This window comes from Limanda limanda, chromosome 7, assembly GCF_963576545.1.
Source record: "Limanda limanda chromosome 7, fLimLim1.1, whole genome shotgun sequence".
Taxonomy (NCBI): Eukaryota; Metazoa; Chordata; class Actinopteri; order Pleuronectiformes; family Pleuronectidae; genus Limanda; species Limanda limanda.
Window position 1 is genome coordinate 16,329,192 of NC_083642.1, and position 15,632 is coordinate 16,344,823.

General features: G+C 43.1%; 1 protein-coding gene across 1 annotated transcript; it reads left to right on the forward strand.

Annotated features, from left to right (window-relative positions):
• The first annotated feature begins 2,595 nt into the window (after positions 1–2,595).
• Positions 2,596–15,211, forward strand: klhl17 (kelch-like family member 17). Its single transcript, XM_061075488.1, has 11 exons — positions 2,596–2,844; positions 3,553–3,674; positions 3,797–4,018; positions 8,405–8,521; positions 8,654–8,867; positions 9,503–9,647; positions 9,982–10,149; positions 10,300–10,388; positions 10,554–10,627; positions 10,771–10,952; positions 12,960–15,211. Exons 1-11 carry the CDS (start codon positions 2,631–2,633, stop codon positions 13,186–13,188), a joined length of 1,776 nt encoding a protein of 591 aa, XP_060931471.1. The 5' UTR covers positions 2,596–2,630; the 3' UTR covers positions 13,189–15,211.
• The last annotated feature ends 421 nt before the right edge of the window (positions 15,212–15,632 follow it).

Here is a 15,632-nt window from a genome sequence, read left to right on the forward strand (position 1 = left end):
AGGAAGTTTCACTGTCAAAGATGTGCGGGCGAGAACAAGCAGTGTTTTGATGCTTTAACTTGAATCCTCGGCTGCAGCGGAGACAAGCAACGGACATATTTGACTTCTTCATGTGTGTGTCCGTCACGTTGCACAGTTACCAAGCTGGGTAAGCGTTCCAACAGGAAGAGAGCGGCGCTGTCACCCCGACGAGGACTGGTGGTGAGTTGAGCTGCTGGTTTCCATTGGTCTGTGACGGCAGAGCTAACGTGAGCTAAGCTAGCTAGCCCATACATAGAGTAAAACAAGAAAACTGTGAATTAAATGTTATTTTATTAAATGGTTGGATAGAGGAATGATAAACACACAAACGCCCCTTTCAAAAGTAGACAACAGTGATGTGCTTTGTACATTGTGGATCGGTGTTCGGTTGGTGGTGGTTTGATTCTGCAGTCGGAGCTAACCGAAGCAGCAGACGGTTCAGCTTCTAGCCAATCAGGTGGCTTCTAACCCAAACCCCGCCTATCGCTGTAGAGCAACTGTGTTTATCGAACGCACTTCCGGACTCTGGGCAGACGAAAAAAAAAGAGAGGGTCTCTTAAGGTCGACCCGCGGCGCGTCACATAATAAACAAATATCAGTTGGAAACGGTTGACATTTTTTTTTCATCATTTGTGTTTAACGTGTGACCCCCGCCCCCCCCACACAGCTTCTTATTTGAACTCCAGGAGCAGCGATGCCTCTCTCTCCTCCCGGACCTCCGGCTCCACCTTAACAAGCCGATGTCAGCGTTCATGCAGGTTTTTTTTTTGCATTGACGTCAACCGTATACACAGCCATACAGCACAAAACAGAGGCTTCCTTCACATGTCGTGTGCCTGAGTCAGAATATGGACAGATAGTCAGACACTGGGGCCACTTTCGAAACCAAATCTGACTGCGACATCCGCATTGTTCTCTGCCATCACCTGGAGGAAGACACTGAATCCCAGGAGCATCTCGACACAGCCCCCGGTAAAGAGACACATCCATTCTCTGTGCTGCTGCAGCTGCTGATAGCTGCTGTTATTCAAAAGAGATGGAGTGGGGGTTGGGGGGGGTTCTTCAGATCCCACAAGGAGGCTGATGTATGAGGAGAAACGTCCCTCACAATGACAGGGAATTACAGTGCAACCAACAAGATTGTTAGCATGTGCATGTTTGCCACTGAGGCTTTGTGTGGATGTCAGCCAAGGGTTTTGAGCCAGAGAGGGGAGAGGAGATTTTAAGAGACAAGCCTGGGATGATCAGGACCAGTGCTTCTCTCTGTTAGTTTGATCTGTGGAAATCGAGTTGTCACGCCTGCCCCCAGCCTCCCTGTATCAGGGTCTCAGTTTTCAGCATTGTCTCATGTTGTTACCTCCGGCATGAGAGCAGGTTGTCTTCTCATAGATGGCTGGTGTGGTTTGTGGTCTATTGTGTTTTGGAAAATGGGAGAGCCCGAGCTAAACGCCAGACAGCTGTTGTGACATTTGAGACGATGGACCTCTGCGGGACAGGTGTTCAGTTGAATGAGTGGATCTGAACAGATGACGACATTATTATGATGCACTGATCCTCAGACATTTGTGTGCTGGACTGGAGAGGAATGTGAAACTTAAACACAATCACTAATTTCTCTCAGAATTTGAAGTGATTAATATTCCAATATTTGACTCAGGAGGTTGTAGAGGGAGCTTTTTTGCTCAGTTTTGTTTCTCTATATTGAGTTACGGTAGCATACATTTTTCTTTGTATTAACAAACATGTTTGGTGAATTTAAATTGAAAATAAATCACAATTAAAAGCCCAAGATTCATCTACATCCCACTGCAGGATGTACTCGCTCGAATAAGAATATTCTGATAAAGTATCTATTTGTAAGCCTTTCGTCAGTTGAGCTGGGGGTACCTTGCTTGAATTTATTTTGGCATGTGATATTTATTTTATTTGGGTTTACCTCAGAGCATCCTAAATATTCCTCTGACTGCAACTTCTGATATGCTGCGTGACGATGGTTATGCAACGTCCTGAAGTGGGTTCTCCATCCGAGAGCAAAGCAGCTGAGTGTACAAAGAAAAAAAAGCAAACTCAGGCTGCATCCTCCTCTCCTCCTGCCCTGCCTAACAGAGGCTGCAGCTGGGATGAGGAGGTGGTGGGAGTTGGCTGCTGATTCTCATGGAATTAAACCTGTTAGTCAGAGGTCGCTGCAATAATAAACCAAGACAGTCCAATGGATGAGAAGCCAGCGTTGATTTGAGTTTAAGTAAAAGTCCTGTTTGACACTCTGTCTGTTGTCATAATTGTATTCAATCAGTTTTGACAGTGAATCTCAAGTAATGAGGCCAGCCAACGCTTTGTAATGGTACTGATCTTTCCATCATGTTGGTAGGTGTCATGTCTTAGCTGTCAAGATGCATGCCATAACAATAACTGTAGGTACAATGATTGCTCAGGACATCTGTCATTACACCTGCATCCCCACAGATAGACAAAGCTCTTCTGACTTTTCTGATGTCTGAAGACGTTTTTGCAGGACGGTGACGTTTGCATTAACTGACATTAAAACGGTTTTCTCGGGGTTTCAGTTGGCCAGAGTGTGGCCCAGGCCTGCGACCGCCACATCAGGCACCATGATGGAGGGGGGCATGCAGTTGCTCAACCGCGATGGGCACAGCATCTCGCACAACTCTAAGCGGCACTACCACGACTCGTTCGTGTCCATGAACCGGATGCGACAGCGTGGCCTGCTGTGTGACATTGTGCTCCATGTCTCCAACAAAGAAATCAAGGCGCACAAAGTGGTGCTGGCCTCCTGCAGCCCCTACTTCCACGCTATGTTTACCAGTAAGTTAAGCCCATCTTGTCCAGCTTGTATTCCTCTAAACATCGCCTGTCTCCACTTCACTTTGTGCTTTCATCTCTGAATGCCCATAAAGCCCATCATGTTCATGCGTCCGACGTTAAACTGCACATACAATTGCATTGTTGCTCATAGTTTGATGACAGCACAATTTGTGTGTGCAGTGAGTGCACCTCATCCTCCCAGCATCACCGTTTCCTTCCCCTTCATCCTGTCTGTGGCACAGGTGGTCTAATGAGGTGTGTGTTTGTCTCAGATTTCCTCCCGGTTCTAGACCTTTGTTAGGGAACAATGAGTCTCCAGGGCTGCCTCTCATCTGACCCGCTCACTAACTGTCCCATTTTCACAGAGACCGTTGATCTTTTACTATCAGCTAAGCGGCAATGGCAGCTCTCCTGTAGATACTGTGTTTGTGATTTCTTCAACCTTCAGGAGATGGAACATGAAACCTTCTGACCCACTGTTAAGCACTAACACGCACATAGGAGAAGATGGTTTACATTTAGTCATCCAGTTAAAACTGATTAAATGGACATCAACAAATGAAGTGTGCTGATATTTGGCAGCTGCCCGGTGTACATTAGGAGCTGCTGTGTGTCAGTATGATTGAACAGGGAGGCAATTATATCAGTCAGCTTTTACGGCATATAACTCTAGGAGAATTGTAACCACTGTCATTGTGTGAGATGCAGATGAGATGTCGGAGAGTCGGCAGACCCACGTGACCCTTCATGACATCGACTCTCAGGCTTTGGAGCAGCTAGTCCAGTATGCCTACACAGCTGAGATTGTGGTCGGGGAAGGAAATGTGCAGGTAAGGCTGATGATTTCCGATTTATAGAACAAATTGTTGTATCAGACTTTTGCTTTGACCCACCCCTATCTACCATTAGGGTTCAATCAGACTCATGATGTATTTCCACCTGTAATCGCCAGACGTTGCTCCCAGCAGCAAGTCTACTGCAGCTCATCGGGGTGCGGGACGCCTGCTGTAAATTCCTCCTCAGCCAGCTGGACCCCTCTAACTGCCTGGGCATCCGAGGCTTTGCTGACACACACTCCTGCAGCGACCTGCTCAAATCAGCACACAAGTATGTCCTGCAGCATTTTGTGGAGGTGTCCAAGACAGAAGAGTTCATGCTGCTGCCACTGAAACAGGTAAGCATGATACTTTTTATGACTGCTGCTGTGTCTTCTACAAGATAGTACTTTATAGAAAACATAGGTGGCATATTTATGGTGGGAAATTAACAGTTGTTGGTAAAGCTGTCTAATGGAAATTGCTTTTTGCGTTTTTTTATACCTCCTTTACCACAAAAATGTGCAGAGTCATTGGACCTGGAAATGAATGAAGATTGTTTCTATTCTCATTGCAGACAAAAGCCAGATGTTTATGGTGAACATGATAGACAAAACATTCTGGTTACGACCTCGTCTGAGTTTATTTTGTGACAAACGGAACAAAAGAAAACATGGAGTAATACTGAGAAGCATTTTATAACCTTGTCTATTGGCACAGTTGTATCCAATCCTGTTTTCAACTCCCCACAGACTTGCCTGAGGGAAATGCCCATCAGCATGTCGTGTTTTTAACACTCATTAGAAAATATCAGCTAGCTGCATCAATCACTGTTTCTTGTTGCTGCCATGGAATATTCTATCAGGCACAGGGGTGAAAATTCAATCTCAAAGGTGTTGGTACAGAAAACAGTTGGTAAACTACTGCAGTTCTGGTAACTTATTTACATAATGTGTAATTATAACCCATGTGGCGTCTTCAAACATTTTTCATGTCTGTGACACATTCTCCAGATATAGACGTTGAATGTCAAGTGAACGGTTTCAATTATGCAACCCCATGCCGGCTAACAGAACATCTGGTGAAACAGGCTGCTTCATAGGTTTCCTGTTATTTTGTTTAGCAGCAACTGATCTACCCTCTCAAAGTAAATCACCAATTGTTCATATGTGTAGCTAAATAGCTAAAGGCATGCAGCACATATGAATGATATCCTAAATTCCCTGCATAATTAACATTAGTGAAGTGGGAATTCATGTATTGAGTGAAGCACAGTGATGGACTGAGCGTGTTCATTTGAAAAAGCATAACATATTAATTCCACAATGCTATTTTCTATGGCTAACAATTAGCTAAGTTGAACACTAAAGTGATACGACATCCCAACATGATCTCCCGTGAATATTGTTTTGTCAGCCAACCTAATAGATTGTGTCATCCACACTTAGTCTCTTCTCTTTTTGGAAGGGGTTGATAACCTCGAGTCACGGCTGCACACTACTTTTACATCACTCTAGAAAGTTTACATGCAATCACAAAGTTTTAATTGGCCAGTAAGCCTAGTTGATGTTTATCATTGTAGATTTTTTATACCCAGGAAAATTGTGGGCTAAAAATTACAGAACCATGACAACACTTCTTCATTTGTGCCATTTTTGTTATTATAGATTCTTATAGCAATTAACAAAAAATAATTACAACACTATTTTGCTACAGATATACCTCCAGTTATGCAACTGATTTCATGACAAGTGTATCTCGGTCAAGTTGGATTAAGAGCGTAATATTCTGTCATGATTGGCATTGTAAGTAAGAAAGTATATTTTCAAATTCTTTCAAAGACATTTATTCTAGTCTCGAAGTCTCTCCTTTTCCACCCTGGACAAAATTTCTATCCAAACGTAAAGGTTCCCTTAACCGAGTGTAACCCCTGCTGATCCAGCTGCGGGGGTACATCTATTAAATACGCTGCGGTTGTCATGGAGACAAGCCGAGCCAAGTCCCAGCCACTGTTGCCCATGTCAGACTGTCCTCTGTTGCAACTCATGGGGGACTTGGAGGTAGGAAGTAGGTCTGTTGCTTTGTTCTTGTGCCAGTATGTACGTCTATTCACACACCAGGCCGAGTGTATTTAGTTTAGCTGGGATGTTGGATGAAACCAACTAAAGTCCTTTAAACAGATTGTCCCTCATCTCAGAGAGATAATATGTACTCCTATTGAAAAAACAGCATTCACCGTTAAAAAGTGCAGGGTCGTGTCCCCTGCAACCCTCATAAATAACTCCCCTGATCTGGCAAATGAACTTGGCCAAATTATCTCTTATTCCTGAGTTTGGCTCAGCAGCAACAAAGCTGTGGTTCCTGTCCTGGATGTGGTAATTAGGTAAAACAAGCGACATTATCACAGCGTCTGTGCTGTTAATAGAAGTGACAGTGTTGCTTACCTCTCTGATGTTTTTTTTAAATTTAGTTCAGGTTTTCGGGGGGATTCAGGTTAGATTTTTATTCAAGCTAGTTCAGTAAGAGCCACCAAGTGGAGCAGCAGTGGCCAAACGGTTTCTTACTGAATTCCCAAAACTATCAGAATAAACTGCTGAAGTGGCGTTGAGCAAGGCACAGAAAACCAGCTACTCCCTAGAGTGGCCCAGCTGACAGTAGATCAGACAGCGGCTGATTGTTAGTGAGTGTGTAGTGAGCCAGAGAATTCCTAAAATAAGAAAGCATTGTTTTCTGAGAAACTGCCCCGGTTAAATAAAGGTTAAAGAAACAAAAAGGCACAGGCTGCTAAAAGGTCAACAAAGTGGTTGCCCCACCCCCCAAAACCAACACACAGGACAGGGACCTGCTGCCACTGTAGGTTGATTCACAAGCCTGGTGATAAGGGATTCTCGTTCATTTTTACAGGAGGTAAACCGGCCTATGATTTCAAGTATGAGTATCAAAACATTGCCCTACAATTCTGAATATACCTTTAACTCGTTAGTTATGTGAAAATTCCTGAGAGGTCATGAATGGGACGTTGTTTTCAAAGTCTTTTTAACTTTTTACATTTTTTTGAAATTTTTTTTTATGCTTTGGATTTTATTGGCCTCAAAATAGCATACACAATCTAAAAGCCCATTATATTAAAGAGACACTTGAATGGCACATAGTAGAGAGAATGACTCAGTCTAGACCCAACAGTCCCCTTAAATTCAATCAAGCTGCACCAAATTTCACATGCTTATAGATCAGTTTCCTCGATATTTTTCTCACCAAGATCCATGAATTATTCTCTGGAAAAATTGTGAACATGTTGAAAAAGCTCTATCAAACAATGTTAAAGAAAGTGAAAATTTTACAAACAAAATGGAGAGGGGAAAACTTGACCTCCTTGGCAGAGTTAGAAAACATCCTCTCTTTTATGAAACGGCGTCTGTTTCAAGCGAATGTATTTTGGTTGAGCCAAGTGAGGTTAGTATTAATTAAAGTTTCGGTGAGAAGAGCAGCTGCCAACATCACTTCCCCTTTATCTTGTTCCCTATCTTAGAATAAATCCCCACAGCAGTGAAGAGACTGTGCTCAGGGAGCTTCACCCGCTCTGTCTGTGGCCTTCAAAGCCTCAAGACTGGATCTGCAATGTGCGTGTGTGGGCGCAGTCCGTTAAAGTTAAGAAGCATAAAGCCAGATTAAAAAGAGACGATTTTCTTTTATTCGTCTCCACTCTTCTGTTTTACTTTTTAATGTTCCTTTTCCCCCCAATCTGTCTGCAGTTGTTCTGTGACTGTGATAAATCTTCAGCAGATTTGCGTTTATATCCGGGCTGCTCTGAGCTCAAGGAGCTGTGAAATATGCCCCATATTTCTTTCATTGTTCTGTGAAGGATGTAGAAAAGCATGGCAGGATATTCACTAGTTTACTTTGGTGATGCTTTGCAGATGTTGCATTACACGTGTGACATTTCGAAGAAAACAATGGATGAACAAATTGTTATTGCTGTGTGCATAGGTGTCTCGTGCATCAACCTCTTTTCATTCATGCTGTCTTCCTTTTCTTTACATCTTTACATAAACACACACACTTTTATGCATGCAGTCGTAAAAGGGACTGCAGGGTGGGGCAGCAGCAGTAGCAACAGTAGCAGTATTTCTCTGTGTGACTTTGGATTAGTGGAGGCTGTTAGGCTATAAACTGTTGCCCTGATCTGCCCGGGGAAGACGACAGCAGCAGCAGCAGCTGGCTGCTCTGGCCCCACCCAGGCCTGCCAGCTTTAGGTTGATCTGGGACTTGTGCCAACCAGCCACTCGGACTGCAGCACTCGGTCGTGCCACAGAAACACACATACACATAATACTTACTTAAAATATATCACAGCACCACTACACACATAAAGCCCTTACAGTGGCACACAGGCATTAATGCTGGAATGGTCCAAGTTAAAATGGTGCCTAAAATTATTTGTTTAGCCACCATTCAGTCAGTATAAAGAGTATCAGGTCAGGGGAGAGAGAAGATAAGAGGAAGGAACAGAGGCAACAGCTCAGCAGACAAATTCAGGTACAACATACCGAAACTAACACTGTCTGGGGCCAAGACAATGTTTTCCTGTCTTGAAACAGATCTTTCACTGTCCTTTTTTCACAAGCAAATGCTGCTGTACGGCTTTTTGGATGGTTACAGTTAAATTAATGGCACTGTAGATTTACATCTGATGAAATAATTTATGTAAACATTATATAAAATCGGCTTTGTTCTCCCTCATCCAGGTCCTGGACTTGATCTCCAGTGATAATCTCAATGTGCCATCTGAGGAGGAAGTGTACCGGTCCGTGTTGAGTTGGGTGAAACATGATGTAGATGGTCGCAGGCAACATGTACCATGGGTAAGACTGGTTCCATCTCACCAGACATGATGTCTCAACTCTGAACTGTTTTAGTTAGACGATAAGGTACTTAACACCACCTTTCCCCATCTTAATCTGAATTGACCTCCCACCATTCTCTGTCCCTGTCAGCTGATGAAGTGTGTAAGGCTGCCACTGTTGAAGCGAGACTTTCTAATGAGCAATGTTGACACGGAGCTGCTGGTGCGACATCACTCTGAGTGCAAGGACCTGCTGATCGAGGCCCTGAAGTACCACCTGATGCCTGAGCAGAGGGGCGTCCTCAGCAACAGCCGAACACGCCTGCGTCGCTGTGAGGGCGCCAGCCCCGTGCTCTTTGCTGTTGGTCAGTGTGGTACCTACCAGGGTAGACTTTGGGGGCACATCCCATGTCACTCAGAAACTATAAAAATATGAGTATTTATGTAGCTGGGAGATAAAAAAGGGTGAAATAATTATATCCGATCTTGTCTGGTAGTTACGCAGTATTGTATCATGTAGTCATGTATCGTAGACATTATACTATGTGTTTCAAAAAGAAAAGTGGAAAATCTGATTCACCACGAGATTTGAATGAAACAAGCACTGAAAGCCACTTCCTGCTTTTTGACTCAGAGATAATATCATTTGTCTTTTTTAGTTAAGTTGTTTGAGAAAAGAAAGTCAGTTTAATGTAGTTATGTTTTACATGCTGAAGCCTTGCATAATCCCAAAGTCACTTACAACTAAATCATAGCAATTCGAGTACAGTTCCTTATTTTGTCTGGAGCCTAAAGCTGTTCATTTGCAATTACAACATACTTGTTTGTGCAGTTCATGAGAATATCATCATCCATTCATTCTAAGCCAGGAGTCTTTTTGGGTCTCTCAGCCAAAATAACCTGACAACCAGAACAACGATCCCTGAAATGATGCCACACTTTCGCCACCACCACTACACTGCTTGATGTTAAAATGGGGTTTTGTTGCTGTGTGCCCCAGGCGGTGGCAGCTTGTTTGCCATCCATGGAGACTGTGAGGCTTACGACACCAGGACAGACCGCTGGCACATGGTGGCGTCCATGTCCACTCGGCGGGCACGGGTGGGCGTGGCAGCTATTGGCAACAGACTCTATGCTGTTGGAGGGTAAGTGATGCTGTTAATTTCTAGCAAGCAACCATCTCATCACTCAAACAAACATAACGTTGTGTTATTAACTAAACCTGATTTTTGTAAAGAGGATTGGAAGGTGGTATATTCAGATGTTTCGACTATTTAATAGAATCCTGAGTGATAGATATGCAAAGGTTAAACAGCTGCGTCCTTTGGATAAAGTGTTAGGGTAAGTCTTTTAAAAATAGCTTTTAAAGTCGACTGTTGCCATGCGTTGCATATTTATGAAAAGATGATTCGAGGCAACATTTGCTATGTTAATCATCAAAAAGCCTTTTCTGATTAATTTACATCCAAATCTCCTCAGGTATGATGGCACCTCAGACCTGGCAACTGTGGAGTCTTACGACCCCATCACCAACTCCTGGCAGCCTGAGGTTTCCATGGGAACACGACGGAGCTGTTTGGGTGTAGCTGTACTACACGGCCTGCTGTACGCTGCAGGAGGTTATGATGGGGCTTCCTGTCTCAACAGGTACACACAGACAATTATAGTTCGAAGCTGTGATTTAGTGCAGTGTTTTAGCTTTTTTGTGTGTTTTCGAGACCAGATAGATCTTAAAGACAGTTAATTTATATAGTGAAGTCATTATATTGAATTGAAAGGGTTTTTCTCTTCTCTCAGTGCTGAGCGCTATGACCCTCTGACTAGTACATGGACCTCAATTGCTGCCATGAGCACCCGCAGAAGATATGTCCGAGTCGCAACTCTGGGTAGGAAATGGGCAGAAAACACATTACTGTGAACATACTGTTCAACTTTATGTTTACATTTTACAGTCTACATTTTAAATGTCTAAAATCAAGGGGGAGTTGTACCTTTTGGTACTCAAATCCTAATATTTACATTCTGAGTGTTTACTCCCTTTCCCCCTCCAGATAGCAGCTTGTACGCAGTAGGAGGTTATGACAGCTCCTCACATCTCGCAACAGTGGAGAAATATGACCCGCAGGTAAGTTGTATGCTGTTAAATTTATCATCAGAGGAAGATGTCTGTTGCCAGGTGTGGAATGTGAATGCAGAAGAAAACATATGGCATTATGGAGGAATGTATGAGCATGTGACCAATCCACTGTCTCTTGATCTGATGAACAGAGCAACACATGGACAGCCATAGCCAACATGCTGAGTCGGCGCAGCAGTGCCGGGGTGGCCGTGCTGGACGGCATGCTGTATGTCGCAGGGGGGAATGACGGCACCAGCTGCCTGAACTCGGTGGAGCGGTTCAACCCCAAGGCCAACACCTGGGAGGGGGTGGCCCCCATGAACATCCGCAGGTTAGTCTGGAAACAACTCACTTTGATATGAACAGAACTGTCTAAGGGCAGTTAAAAAGAAGTACGTCTTCGCAGCAGTTTAAAGTACGATAAGGAAAGAATTGGAATGAAGTTTACCCACTTTGAACAATGCACCAAAACATTTTCAACTGCTACAACTCAAGATCAAAACTGCACAAGAAATACAAGCATCATTCAGAGATAAATGTTTGGAAGACTGGTTCCATTGTTTGAGAGAAGTGAGCAACCAGAGCCACCAGAGAGGTGAGAAAGCAGCTTGCAGCCTAATCTGTTCCTACTTGTTATATTACAAAAGCTGAGCTACTAAGTTTAACTGCTGCAAAAAATGAGCAGGCCCCATACCAGTCTGTACCAAAGGCACCTTGTGTTAAAGTTACACAATTACATTACGCATGTCAAGCTTCATTTCTATTACTAAAAATATATGTTTTTTGCATTTGTTTATCTGACCTGTATATTTGAGCACGTCAGCAAAAAGATGTTAGGACAAATGACATATGACAAAGGAGCTGAGGTGGATCCAGGAAATGTGATTGAGTAATACACAGCTAAGCCATCAGGACAACCGGGTTCTATGATTCCAATTCCAAGTCACCAATCTTGCCTTAACACTGCAGTCTTTTCTGAGTTTCTCATAAGAAAACACCTACTGTGATAATTTTGCCTAGTGGAAAATCTTTTCGATTCAAGGGATGGGAGCCCTGATCATTCTTTACTTTTCCACAACAGTAGTTTCTTTTTGTTAGAAGATGAAAGTTGTCTCGCAGGTGATTGTCAAAGCAAGTTTGTCTATTGATGCAGGCTTGCATGCACACTCTGATACAGCATCAATCAGAGAGGGAGACGAAGCAGTCTGTGATGTCAGGACGCATCAGCACAATCCAGATATTCCCCTGGCCCCACACACACGCACACACACACAAACACTCGGCCTCTTATTTGAACACTATATTGCCATTAAGAAAGAACTTTGCTTATTTTTACTGAACCAAACAAACCCAGTATGTTGCCGACCAAGTGTGCGATTTCTGATGCTGTGCTGTCGATCCGTACCTAGAGGTGTGATGTGTAACACAACAGTGTTTACACGTGTCTCGCCACACCAACTCTCCCTTTTACCTAGACGGTTACCCACCTCTGTGTCTATGACCCGCCCTGTGCCTCTTATACAGAATGGCGAGACGTAATAAAGGTGCAACGTTCCTGCCATGAACAGGCTGGGTTTAAGAGGCTAATGTCTGGGATGTTTCAAGGCTTCTGCAGGATCCTGTTGACTGTGCAGCCCCATAAATAACTCATGTGTTAATCATCAGTGTGGCTTTAGGTGCTTTTATATCCAGTTGCTGAGAGGCTCCTTTTACACAGACCAAACATCACACTGTGTTCACCGCTCACCTGTCGCTCTCAAAACACATTTGGCACAAGCTGATGTTAAAATATTGGAAAAACAATAAATCATTGTTGACGACAGATAAAGAAAATGTTCAGTTTTATTGTCTCTCCCAACTTCCAAAGACCCGCTTCTATAATGAAGTTAAATTATAATTGGTAGTTCCTTTTGGCCTCAAACTGTATGACAGGATCATATGTCATTGTATGACTCGTACATCTAATTTTAGAATATTTCTGTCCCAATCTCTTTTTCAGTGGAATATCACAATATGAAAGTAATTCAAAGCAGACACTGCATTCAGTGTCAGTCACCAAGCACAAATGTCTACTCGCACTCTGTAATAAGTCTACCCATCCATTATCTATACCACACGTCCTTTGAGGGTTGCAGCGGGAGGAGGAGCCAATTCCAGGTGATATTAGGCGAGAGGCGTGGTGCACCCCAGGTCGCCAGTGTACCACAAAAACACATTCACACATAAGGACAATTCAAAGTCTCCAATTTACCTAACCTTAATCTGCATATCTTTGGACTGTGATGAATGAAGAATTATCAAAATGAAATGGAAAACATTGAGATTTCTCTGTTTCCAGGAGCACCCATGACCTGGTGTCTATGGACGGCTGGTTATACGCAGTGGGAGGCAACGATGGCAGTTCCAGTCTCAACTCCATTGAGAAGTACAACCCGCGCAGCAACAAGTGGGTGGCGGCCTCCTGCATGTTCACGCGGCGCAGTAGCGTGGGCGTGGCCGTTCTGGAGCTGCTGAATTTCCCACCACCCTCCTCACCCACCCTCTCGGTTTCCTCCACCAGTCTTTGACACGGGGTCACCACTTGGCTGAGCTTAGCCTCTGCTGCTACAGCCCAGGCTGGCTCTGGGAAGAGGCGCAACTGCTCGGTTTGAGATGGTGAGGAGGAGCGGAGGATGGGAGGGGACAGGTAAATGGATAGGAGGGCGTAGAGAAAAAGGGGAAATGCCTGGTTCGGTTAATACAGTACCATCAATAATTAGTGGCACTCTTGGTAAATATTTGCTGACCATCTCGTTAAAACATGCAACATAAGTCATGAATTCTAAATCAGAATCTCTGAAAAAATGGTTAAACCACTCTGGCAATTTTTTACCAAGAGCCAGTAATTCTGGAATGGACTCTGGATGCCTGAATGTCCGTGGTACAGCTCCACCATAAAGATACCAGCTCCCTCTCTCTTCAAGATATTCCTGGATCAAGATGTGTAAACTTTGACCGCTCTTTCCTCAAGCTCCTGGTTTTTTCCCCACCACTCATTGACCCACTCATGAAACGTGGTGGGTACTTCTGTCATGTGTGACGTAAATGTTTTGGGTTTGATGTTGCCGTCTTCTGCAAGATTTTTATTTAGATGGATTTCTAAAATGTATAAAAAAAGAAAAACAGAATGATTTTACTTTTGGAATGTAACGTTCGATTGGTGAAACCATGCATGTTTACGTACTGGCATAGACTCCCTGCGGGAGGATAAAATGTTGTAGTGCTGCCATGCCACACTAGGTGGCAGTCACAGGCAATGCTCTAAACCCTTCCCACACTGCAAGAGAGCATGGAAACCAGCGTGCAGAGAAGCTCCACCCTCAGTTCTGCAAATGAGTTTGGATCCTTTTTTCATCCAAAAACAGAACTATATTGAAGTGTATTTATTCATAAAATGTATAAATGATAATATATTCAGTTTTTAAAGATGCTTATAGAAGGACACAGATCAGACCTATGCCTATTTAAGAGTGTTATTAATATATAATAATTTATGTGTGTGATGTGCAAACCATCAATGGAAATGACAAAGAGAATGTTGGTGTGAGAGGAATTTGTTGGGTTTCTCCTGAGAGGACTGATAGTTGCATTTTGATATGCAGGATTTAATTTGCATTTCTTAATGTTTCTTCACTGCCACAAGCATGATCTCACACCGGAACACATGTTTACTACATTTGTGCAAAAAGCTTAATTTGCCTCACACCTATTGACCAGTCAGTGAAAAGACTATGTTTTATTTAATCCTGCGTCTCTATTGCATTTAAAAAGACACAGAGCGTGATCACTGCACACGTAACAGCCTAAAATGCATAACAAAGTGTGTACTACTGTAGTTTATCTTCAGTTTACCAACACTTGACCAGAAAGAGTCACGTGGTCGACACTTGGTGCTGTCATATTTCCCTCTACACTCCATCAAGTGTAGTGTCTTGTTTTATTACCTCATTTTTTAAATTGATCCAAGTTGAACTACAAACAACTGTATAATTATAACAACTACACTGGCTATAGTACAAGTGGTTCTACCAGTGATTTCCAATAATCGCCACCGAACTTGCATTTTCTAAAATAAATGAATCACAACATGAGTCTTGTCTCAGTTAAGAGTCAATACCTGGTGTCAGTTCAGTTCATGTGTAGCGCAGTGATAATTTCATTCCAGACTTCTAGGAAGTTGCCTTTTTTTTCTCCTTATTTTGAAGGATTTGTTGATCTGGATCTGTTTACTTTGGACATCTATGCGTTAGAGTGGACCCAGTAGAATCGGGGCTGTGATGGTCTTATGGAGATGCCGTGATTCTGTAAAGTCACCGGGAGACAGACTTAAAGACAAAAGGTGCACAAAACCACACAAGACTTTGGCCTCCATTCTGCTGATTCAACTGTAAATTTAAAAAAAGATAGCTAAAGTTATGGATGTGCAATTTCAATGTATCTGTTACTTTTTTAGTTTGTGTTTAATGTGGTGATACTTGTTTATTTATGTTTGTTATTTATGAGGAACTTGAAAATATTGAATTTTGCACTATTATGAAATGGAGCAATACTACACACTGTAAAAAAGGAAATAAAGTTGTTTTCAGATGTGATAACTTGATGACTTTGAATAAACAAACGCACACACTGATCGGTACAACATTTGAAAGTATATCCTTTAAATGAAATGCCTCTCCAAGTACTGCAAGCGTCTCACTACATGTCACTCTGGATAAGAGAGGCAGTTAAATGCCCAATGAAAACACATAAAAACACACACGCACACTGAAAGCCGTGTCGGTAACCGTGTTTGTTGCTAGGCTCACTAAACACTGTTGCTTGGTACCTTCCCAACATACTCCTCTTTCACAGTGATCCATGCAGACAGCTGAACACTCTCACTTTACCCTTCTTGACCTCAGTCCCATGGCATTCACACCTGTGGCGGCCGCTGCATGCACTCGAACCTATGAACTCCCACTCTCAATACAAA